At 41.7% G+C, this 11,299-nt stretch overlaps 1 protein-coding gene across 1 annotated transcript in view; it reads right to left on the bottom strand.

Annotated features, from left to right (window-relative positions):
* Window positions 1–4,131: 4,131 nt before the first annotated feature.
* Window positions 4,132–11,299, bottom strand: part of IQSEC1 (IQ motif and Sec7 domain ArfGEF 1) — a 388,154-nt gene continuing 380,986 nt past the window's right edge. The window contains exon 16 of the mRNA XM_075432772.1: window positions 4,132–11,126. Coding sequence (XP_075288887.1) covers window positions 11,088–11,126 — 39 coding nt within the window. The 3' untranslated portion in view covers window positions 4,132–11,087. The remainder of the gene's footprint in view (window positions 11,127–11,299) is intronic.

The following is an 11,299-nucleotide window of genomic DNA, read 5'->3' as shown; positions in this document are numbered from 1 at the left end:
GGTGGCAAAACCATGCCGGGTGACCGCGCTGGGGACCTGAGGAACGAAACGCGGCTGGGAAACAGGCCTGAAACAGACAGCTTAAACATCTGCTTTAACTTCAGCTGGTGCAGAGCTGGGTTTTAGCAGGAGAAGAGGCAGGCAGAAGTCAGGCCCTGCGCAAGAGGTCACCGGTCAGTCGGCCGCATCTCCGCCCCACGCCCGCTGCCCTCCTCCGCGGAGGGCAAGGGTCATCATTAACACGCAAGTTCGTTTACACAAGGGTAGAATTAATTTGTTTGAAGTATTTCTTTCACGTCCTTTACAGGCTCTTTACTCTCTCATTTTAAGGATCACCATATCACAGAATCACAGAATGTTACGGGTTGGCAGGGACCTCTGTGGGTCACCCAGCCCAACCCCCTGCCCAAGCAGGGTCACCCACAGCAGGCTGCACAGCACCGCGTCCAGGCGGGGCTGGAATATCTCCAGAGAAGGAGACTCCACAGCCTCCCTGGGCAGCCTGGGCCAGGGCTCCGTCACCCTCAGAGGGAAGAAGTTCTTCCTCGGGTTCAGCTGGAGCTTCCTCTGCTCCAGTTTGTGCCCATTGCCCCTTGTCCTGTCGCTGGGCACCACTGGAAAGAGTCTGGCCCCGTCCTCCTGACCCCCACCCTGCGGATATTTATAAGCATTTCGAAGGTCCCCTCTCAGCCTTCTCTTCTCCAGGCTGAACAAGCCCAGCTCCCTCAGCCTTTCCTTGTAGGAGAGATGCTCCAGTCCCCTCATCATCCTCGTAGCCCTCTGCTGGACTCTCTCCAGCAGCTCCTCATCTTTCTTGAAGTGGGGAGCCCAGACTGGACACAGCACTGCAGATGGGGCCTCACTTTCGGCTGCCCTCATTTCGGTGCAGTCTGTGAAGAGACTTGCAGAATGCTAGGGGTGTAACAAAATGGCATTTAACAAAAGAGCCAATACTAAAAGTAAACACAGGCCTAATGAACTGATCTACTGTGCTTACTCATTTGCTTACTTATGACTTGTAAAATGTAAATCCTTTAATCTTGTAATCCAAGTAAATTGCCATTTTGGTTCTCTCTCAGGCACCGTGTTGCAGCTTGGGAATAGGAAAGGACTCCGAGGGTGAGGGGAAGGGAAAAGGTATGAAAATGTGTCTGATCGCCAGCTCAAGCAGCTTTGGTCAGTTTGGGGTTTTTGTGTGTACGTGTGTATCTGTTCCACTGGGGGATCCTCACATCCAGAGCCCTCGCAAGGCGACAGGCATCTGTCAGAGCACTGACCCGGCTGCCCGAAGCCAAAGCTGTCACACAAGTCTGTGGTGCTGAGTAGCACCTGGGGGGAGGCGAGGAAGGTTTCGCTCCTTCGGTCGGTGAATCGGCCAGGCAGTGCCGAGCCCAAACACGTGTGGAACTCTGAGGAAACAAGCCCGTCTCCACCAGAAAGGTTTTCCTTTTCACGGTCTCTCATGGATTGTAACAGCTGGGGCCAAGATGCAACTGCCGAGTGCTCATTTTGTGACGGTCCCTTGAAGGGTGAGTTTCTGATGATCTGGACCAGCTACCTGTCTTTGTATGAAACACGGATGCCTTATTTGTGAGAGAAAAGCCAGCCCCCTTTGCTAGCCCTCTGATGAAGGCAATAGATGGGACAGGCTACCTGCAGGACCCTGCTTCTCCGTACAACTGCAACGCTTTCACAGTGTCGTGGTGACAGGAGCACAGGAGAGCCAACTACCAAAACTGATCTTGAGCTTCTAATCTCCACACGTTCAGTTCTGGCTAAGTAAAGTCGTCTAAACTTATTTTAGTTTTGAAAGGTGAAAAAGCAAGAGGTGATGTCTAGTCCTGGGGAGGGGGGAAGGGTGGGGAACACTGAGATGGCTCCAGCCCTTTGCAGTCTTTGGGGTGGAGCAGTAACATCTTCCTGCCTCTGTAGGGTGCTTATGTCTGCAGCTGGAGGATGGCACGGACAGTAAGAGTGAAAAGCCTGCTCTGCTGCTCGGCCTCAGGACACACCGGGTGAACTCAGCAGAAGGCCTTCCCACACGGCGTCACTGAGATGGTGAGTGCTGGAGAGGGTGATGCCCCGCCAGTGCCCCATCCCTGCTCTGGGCAGAGGTGGTGATAGCTAGGACACCCTCCCGGGTGTCAGGGGAGGAGGGGTGGGCCCAGTGCCCTCCTGCCAGGCTGGATGTGCTAAGGACCCAAGTGCTCAAGCTGAGGCCACCCTCTGCTGAGACGAGTCGGACTGGTTCTGGTCTGTACTGGTTCTGTCTGGGGTGATCTGGCAACTTTAAAGACAGGATAAACAAAGAGCACAGTAAAAGACTGCTTGAAGAAAATGATCCCAACAAAACAAGGTGAAAACAAGGCTGGGCAGTGGGGAAACAGCAGCAAAAAGATGTCTCATCAGGAAGTTCAGAAGAACTCAAATAGGAGCCAGCACACTCCACCCTGCACATTCATTCCCTAAGCGTGAGAATGGTATTGTGAGCTTATCCTGAAAAACACCTGATTTTTTTTTCCAGTTGCAGAACTAATCACAGTGGATGGTAGCACACCCACAGCATGAAACTACAAGCAGACTATCACTTGCACACAGAGAATCCTCACTGACGCACATGGTTTCACATTGTTTATTTTGTCCCATACACACAACTGTTCCTAATGCTGTATGTAACTACAGTTGAAAGCACGCTCCTGGCAGCTGTGGTTCTTTCTAATGCTCTGTTAACACTTAACTCCACCATTCTGACCTATAAACAACCTCAGACTGCATTGCACAGAACTGCACAAGATGCTGCTAAAAAAAAATACAGTGTTTTTGCCTTCTGCTTCAGCAACATGCCCAACCTTTTTCTTTCCCCACTTCTGTTTACGACTCATCTCTGCTGTCTCTGCCACTCCACATTCATCTACATGTTCATAGCATTTCAGCTTCCTTCGAAATTGTTGGACTGCTCTTCACTACCTCACATTTTGTGATCAACCACGACTGCCACAGAGATGTCCATTTCAGTCTATTCCACAAGGAATTGCTTTATTGAGAAGGAATTAATACAAAAGAGATACAGATCAGTAAATGAGTATCATGATATTACCCCTTTTCCTTTCCTTTTTACCATATTTTTCAGTAGCCACTTAAAAAATGGTATTCAATAATAAAAACATCTGATATGTAGCTCCTTGAGACACAGCTAGTGTACTTACTGAAAAAGTGCCACTGTAGAGCTCAATTACTTTATAAAAATATTCACCAGTCTTTGCAGCACTCCCAGGTAAATGCATACAGTTCCTTTAGTAGCCTCTCCTCCCTTTATGCAATTGTTTTCTCCTTTACAATCAGACAGATGGTAGGAAAGTTTTGCACTTGAAATTCATAGTTGTCTTCCTCGTGGGCATGTGATGATGTACGCATTGCATCATCTCTACTGTCTTTGAATATTTAAAAAAAAGTTGGCTTACAAATTAAATCTTGGGAAAGGTGAGAGCAAGAACCGGTATTTCCACTTCTGCTCCTGGTTACATGCTGTGGAAGTAATGGAATGTGTTTGAAACACCGATCATAGAAACAGAGTCATCAAGGTTGGAAAAGACCTCTAAGATCATCAAGTCCAACTGTCAACGGTCGAGATGTCAACACGGTCACTGTATAAATACCTCTGTCCAAGCTAGCGTGCATCCGGGGTTATTGTGCTGGGGCTATCACAAGAAGTACCTGAAAAAGAAACAGACACCTATCGTTAGTGAAAGGGATTCCTCACAACTTGAGGTGGCACTTATAGGCAAATTGTCAATTAGCTCTGTCAGATTAAAAGGGAAGCACTAAATTATCTTATGTTTTTAAGTATTTTATTTTCTAAAGTATTTTATTTCAAAAAATAAAGCCTTAGAAATTTTTCTTTTACAGCCAAATAAGCTTTAGTTTCTCAAGAGAGAGAAAATAGGCCAAACATTGTATCGAAATCAAGTGTAGTTCTTGCTCTGTGAAGGAGAAAACCTGAACTCTCAATCTAGGAAACAAGCTGTCACTGTGGGAGTCTGCAGGAGCACATTTGTGGATGACGAGCCACAAGCCAACCTGGACAGCAGAGGTCTACGTCAGACACAAATGACAGCGGTAAATCCAGGAACAACGGTGGCTGCAAGAACACGTCGCAGTAACTGCATAAAGCACATCTTGGCAAATTATTCGAAAAATTTACAGATTGTTATAGCAGAAGAGTTAGCTCATAATCAAAGACATTTTTAAAAATTGCTGAAATGCTGTGGAAATTCAGGGCTACACCTGAAGCCCTTACAGCCCTACCTGGAATCCTCAGTACACGTCTCCTTGGGCTAGACAATGTCACTTCTTGTGACTGCTCTTCAAAACTCAAGCTTTGAAGCACAACAGAAGTATCTCACACTATGGCTATTGTGGGGATTTTCGCTGCCTTTTTAAAAAAATGTTATTTTTAATTGCAGCAAAGGCATTTTTGGAGCCTGGATTAAGGGCTGAGGCAGAAGCAGAGACACGGGATTGCCAGAAAGATGGAAAAGACAATACACAGGACAAATCATTGAACAAAAATACTCTCCTCTGTTGTTGGAGATGGATATAAAGGAATATTAGCCAGTGAAATGAAAGTAATGATCAGTCAGGAGCACATGGTGAGCTTACGGAGGAGGAGAATGCTCACAGGGGTTGTACCCCACTGCAGGAGCGCAGTCCTGCCGAGGTCACGCACTCGGCATGAGACATGCTCCTTGGCTTCCTTGCTCCCTCACCACCCCTCAAGAAAGCATTGGCTTTCCTGCGCTCGGGAAAGGCACCGTCCCCTCTCCTGCTCCCTGGCCTGACCCACCGCTCCATGGCACCCGCTGCACGGGGACCTCGAGAGGGAGAGCGACCACTGGTTTGTGCAGCTCCAGGAGATGATGGGTTCCTGTCCATGGATCGCACGCAAAGGACAGGCCGCGCATACTCGGTACAGCTGGATCCAGTGCCATGAAACTCCATGGCTGAAAGTCAGGTTGTCTCCCTACTAAAAAACAAAAAATCATAAGGGTAATGATTAAATGAATTAACTTCCAACTGTAGTTTATTGCAATACCATTGCTGAATAGCAGCCGCCTAACCCAGAACGCCTGCCTAGAGGCCTTGCTTTTTCTGTTTCCCCAGACAAAAAGCTCCTATCTTTGTCAAACACTTGTTAATGTACTATTGTGGAGCAGAAATGAGTTGTAGAGAAAGCATTTTTCACTGTGCACACCTAACTTTTTATTTGCGTTAGAATGAATTTACCCTGTTAATTTTATTAAAGACAGATTGTTTTTCCTTTGCTCATTTTATATACCTGTTTAAATCGCTATGTCAAAATAGGGAGAAATAAACGAAAGCTGAAGTTGTGTATGTTATTTTACAATGGAGCTGATAAATTGTATGCTTCTGTGATTTGTTTGAGCTGGCTGTGTCTTGTGAACAATGATGCTAATTTCACATCTCAGTTATTGCAAAAATGCTAAATAAAGGGGATTTTTTTCATAACATCCCTAAAATATGCATTTATATGTATAATAAAAATAATAAACCTCATCAGCTAAAAAAGTGGTGGTTTAAACTCAGCATCACCCACACAACTTTCATCTAAGCCTTATTTAGCGTAGGAAGTACTTCAAGCAAAGATCTTAATATAAGCATTTCCTAATACTCATGATCAGCCTCATCCTGCAGATGATTTAGTTTTGCAAACCAATATAGGATTCGGCTTTAATTCTTGAAATAATAGGAAGAAAAAAGAAAGTCTACTAAAAATACACTTAAAATTAAGCATTTTCCCATCATTTGTGTATTTTAGATGTTTCTATCAAGTTAGCTGTGCTACGTTCTCCGCTAGAAATTTTATATCAACAAAATATAGCAGCAAATATCACTAAGAGGCTAGTAAGTAGGTTAAAAATCCAGTATGCTTCCTTTTGAAAAAGGTGCATATTATGCAGCTCTAATACCAGTAAAGACTTCTTATGGCATGTTACTGTAAGTACACTGTTCATCTCATGCAAATACATTTGTCAGTACATACACATGCCGCAATACCATTTATCGCACATTCCTAGCAGCACCAGCATTCTGATACCCCGTGACAGTTGTTTGAATGACTACAGGAGGAAACCTGAACGTTGGCTTAATGTTTCAAGCTCAGTCTGAAATGCTGAGGGGTAAGCAACAGTGTATGGGCGATATTCTGGACTCTGTGCAAGGCATTTAAAATAATTGGGGCTCCCAGATCTCACCTGTGCACAGGTGGCAGCTGATTAATAAGACACCACACAAATCTTATGTATACCTCAAATAAATATATGTAGGCTACCACACTTGTTGTTATGAAACTCCTGGATGAAAATCAACCATTGAGGCCAACTGGAAAAAAAAGTTCAATAGAATTTGTAAGATTTTTAAGTCAACAAAAACCTGATGAGAGATACAGATAAAACATATCTCAGAAGTAAAAGGCATGAAATTCTTTACTTCATTTTCCTGTCTTTTCAATATTGCATTGCTTTATTTCAACCAAAATAATACAGAAAATACCTGAAAAGTTATCCCCTTTCAAATAGATGCTCTCTAGAAGAGCTTGAAGCAACTTGTTATTGCATGAAAATTCATTCATGCAATTAATGTGCATACTGATACATGCACACAAATGCCTAAAATGCACAAACGTAGGCCAAAGTTTAGGAAAAGTTTCCAAATATTAGACTTCTGACTTGCAAAAGATGTGATTTTCAGTTACAGCTTTTGAAAGAAAACCTTGACCTTTTCCTAGTATTAAGGTTAGCGTGCCTACCCTCAGTACGAGGGCAATATAACTTCTCACATGAAGGCATTTTTCATTAGATATGTACACACAAGTTTTATCAGAGATGTATGGAACGCAACTCATTAACATGAGCATCTAAAACAAATGAGGATATTAAAATTTAAGAAAAAAGCATCAACAACTGTGAGCTATTAGACTGTCACATGCTTAACCTACATAGACTTTTTTAAATTAAGTTACTTGGCTTTGCTGCAACCTGTGGAAATCGATCACGCAAACCGCAGTTGCTGCTGAGGCTCCTTTGGCTATTTATTTTTCTTCAGTAGTGCCAAATCGTAAATGCTTTCAACCCAGTCTTAGTTTCAGTAGGAAGCAGCATCATTTAGACATATTATGTAGGTCCTACTTTTAAAATGATCAGGAAAAATCCCCAGACTTACAACAACATTTACAGGCTCCTACAGGTAAATTAGAGAGAACAGACTATTTGCCTTCTCAAAATGTGCATGTATCAACATTCTTAAAATCTTAGCTTCTAAAACAGGAACAGAAGTACCAGTAAAGAACATCACTGCAAATTCTTCTATTTCCACTAACAGAACGAAGCATCGGTTATCTTCTAATGTGTCACACAGCTCAGACGGATGGCATGCTGCCACGTATCTAGTGATAAATGCACATTTACCTATAAAAAAAATCATTGATCAAGATGTACATCCTGAAATTACAGCCATTCAGAAATAGGTCCTAGCCGACTATTCCCACAAAATAATACAAGAATCTCCTAATATTCATAGAACAACTAATCACACACAATATTTACTTTAAATTGGTAGGTAAGCATTAGTTTTCACAGGCTTTTCAGGCACACTATAATCCCCTCTAAATCTAGGAAAAGCACAAAAATAAGAACACAATTAAGTATGCCACAGGCAATTATCTAAAGTAATTGCAGGAGTGTAACATCAAATATTGTGAAGGCCACGTGTGGCAAATACGCCTATGCAGGGATTCTTTTGTGATGTAAATTAAGACACACAGACAATAAATACAGGTACAACTAGTAATGGGATTATACTTACTCAGTTACATCACTTCCTGAAGTATGATGACGGTTCCCTGCCAAAGGGTGTGTGGAAGCAACGAACGCTCGATCCAAAGAACGTCGGTTACACTTGGGAAACGCAGGACTGCACCCCTGGGAAGGACAAACTTGGAACACTTGGGAGTCAAGGGCAGATGGTCATCGCAATAGGAGCTCCTAAGGCGACGTGATAGCCGGAAGATTGATGAGATCAGTTGAACACGCAGGACAGCTCGTGTTTAACAAGATTCAATACCTGGTTACTGTTTTTTAACATTAGAATGTTTTGACAAATAGTACACCAAGAAGCCTCTTCAGTGTTAGCTCTCACTGTTTGCAGATCTAGGTGTTGTATTTATTGCTCTTTATTGTACTTTGGAACTAAATATATTTACAGCACCACCAAAGAAGTGAAAACCTACTGAGAAGGGATCACAGTCTCCACAGTACTGACCATCATCTCCACCAACTTCTCCTTAATTTATGATGAAGACTGAAACCTTGGCCCCTTTGAAGTGAGTCGCAGAAATCCCATTGACTCAGTGGGGCCAGGATACCATTGGAAGGAATTTCCTTCATTTCAAGTCTGAAGAGTTGAAGTCCTTGGATTACACAAAATGAGAAACAAAGAGTTTTAAATGATTTATTTGATTTCTCCACATGATCACAGTTATAGTTTTACATCAATAGGGTCTGTTACTACTTACAAACAGAATGCATGTTAAAATGAAAGCACTCCTTTCTTCCCCATAGTTACAAAAGGGGTCTCAAGCCTCCCCAGAACAGAAGCTTCTTGTAAGCATAATGTTTTTTAAGTCTTTAACAGTCTGCATTCAAGACCTAATTCTAACAGTTTAATACAACTCCAAGCTGATTTAAGTTCCTAGCAGGAGACAGGCAACCTCCAAGTGACTGCAGACTTACAGTAATACTAATTTACACACTATGTACAATTTAGAGAATTACCTATTCCCCCTACTGGTCCCATTTTCACCACCCCCTTTTCTCTTTTCCAAATTTAGTCTTGTTATTGGTTCCACTTTTCTTTTAAATATATACACAATAATCCATTTTGCAGGCAAGAAGTGTGATGGTATTTTACAACGGAACAGCAAAATGCATGCTTAACTGCAGAAAACACACAGCTTCATATGGAACAGCAAGTCAACATCTAGAGATTTATTGTTTAAATATCTGCTGACTGTCTTTCAGCTCATTTTATCAAGAAACAAGAGCCTTCTGCTGCATGCAGTACATGATGGGAAAATCATTCTACACCGTATGTCAGACGTGGGTTCTTTTAGCAATACAAGACGCACGTTATATTAGGATGAACTTTGTTTTTTGTTTTTACATTGTTGTACATTTCATTCTTAACTTAAAAAAATAAAAACCCCAAATATATATTTGATTGTTGTCCCAGAAAAGATTTTTGTTGCCACACCTTCATTCTTTATGTTTCCCTTTCATTTTTTCAAATCAGCATTACTACTTCACCACATTATTTACGGGAAAAGAGAAACACGATCACCCTATGCAGCTCTGTACCAGTTTTTAATTGGCAATGGCATTTGCAAAAACCCCTCTCAATTCTACTTCTGCCTGCAGGCTGAAAAAATTCATTTTCTTAACCACACGCAGTGTTAAAGTACTACCATCTTCCTATTCGAGACATGATCCACACTGCTCTAAGCAACTGTTAATCAAGGACGGAGTCAGAGAGGTTATACTGCAACCCTAAACAAGCAGCAAAGTTCTTAAGACTTATGCTGACACCAAGACACATCTATTTGTTTAAAGTACATACAAACACACAATCTAAAAATAAATAAATTTTAAAAATTCCACTGTTTCTCTTCATTGACTTGAAATAATAGAGTTTACAAATACTGTGCTCTTATATGACCTTTTTTGTTTTAAACTAGCCTCAAAACGATCCGTGATTTTACACATGCAACTTAATGCACCTAGCGGGTAGGCACAAGCTCTGTCCCCATGTGTACATGAAATCATGTGTAAATGGTTTCTTGGCATGCACGTTTGTGACATCTCTTGAATTTAATTGATTGCACATGGAAAATCAGTGCTCAAGCATTTAAATGTGGCTTACTGTGTAAGTTTAGAATATTCATATGTAACTCCAATTTAAATGAACGAAAGGGATTTTTAAACATAAAGCAAATGCAGATCTGGGAGATTTAACATCTTCATGGTTAATTAACACAGCTAGAGTCAGATTTTCCTCTCCACTGCTACCGCATATCCTGTGTTCCATACACCCGCCATTTTACTTACATTGTAACTCTGCATCTGAAACAAGCACAGACTTCGTCACTCAGTGAAGAAGAGCATTCTTACCTCTGTTTTTAATTAAGATGCAGTTTCTGAGAGATGTTTGTACCCGAATGGTTCTTTATCTTTTCTGGAACAACCTATAAATTACAGTTAGACTCTACTATTGGTACAGATGTATGAAGAAAAGTCTACATATTGAAATATGTTATCACTTTACTTCAACTAATATCAACAGTAACACTGATATATTTTGCAAATATACAATATGTGGAGTGTAGCCTCACACTAATAACATCAGATGACATGCAGACAGTTCTACTTTCCCTTCTAAGAACAGTACATATTTTTTTTAAACTGCAAGGAACAGAGCCTCAGGGGACCCGTATGAGCCCTCTTAAGGTAAGCCTCAAAATTTAGAATAGTATGCGCGATACTTCAAAATAATAATGTAACTAATCGTTCTCTTTTCTTTTCATGAAGATAATTTAGAGGAGAAGGAGCAGAAGGGGAAAACATATTGCACATGTGTGAAACAAACGTGGACAGCTTTAAACAAATGGCTAAACTCTAGATTGCTGTATTTGCTCTCTGTGGAGGTTAACAAAGTGCTCAGTTTGCAGTTCTGCTGGTATTGTGATATCAATAGTATGAAAGGGAAAAAAGTACTCTACCTCTCCCCCCGCCCCCCCAAATATTAGAGAAGCCATGAGCAAGCCGATATGAAAAGTCACTCTCTTGTTCTCATGTCCTCATTATTCCTGCCAATTTTATTACTGTTACATAGAAAATCAACTGGTGGTTATTATTATTACTTTTACCCATCTCATACTGGAACTTTTGCTCATCCTCTTCAAGGTTTGCTTTTAGGCTGGTACAGTTTTGCAGTTGTGATTCCTTTGTCTCTACTGTTTAGGTGTAAAGTCCTTGCAGTGGCTCAAAATGCTGAAACTACAAAGTAGGCGCCATGTATAACTTTGTACAGGAATTCGGGATAAAAATTGTATATAAATTTGCAAATGGTTTGATTACAACACATAAGCAACGACAGCACAGCCTGTTTTTATGTGATGTCTTGCAACTAACTGGACTATGAAAGTGAGGGTTTGAGCATCAACTCAGCC

Source organism: Opisthocomus hoazin, chromosome 11 (genome assembly GCF_030867145.1).
Source record: "Opisthocomus hoazin isolate bOpiHoa1 chromosome 11, bOpiHoa1.hap1, whole genome shotgun sequence".
NCBI lineage: Eukaryota > Metazoa > Chordata > Aves > Opisthocomiformes > Opisthocomidae > Opisthocomus > Opisthocomus hoazin.
This window is presented reverse-complemented; position numbering and strand designations above follow the sequence as displayed.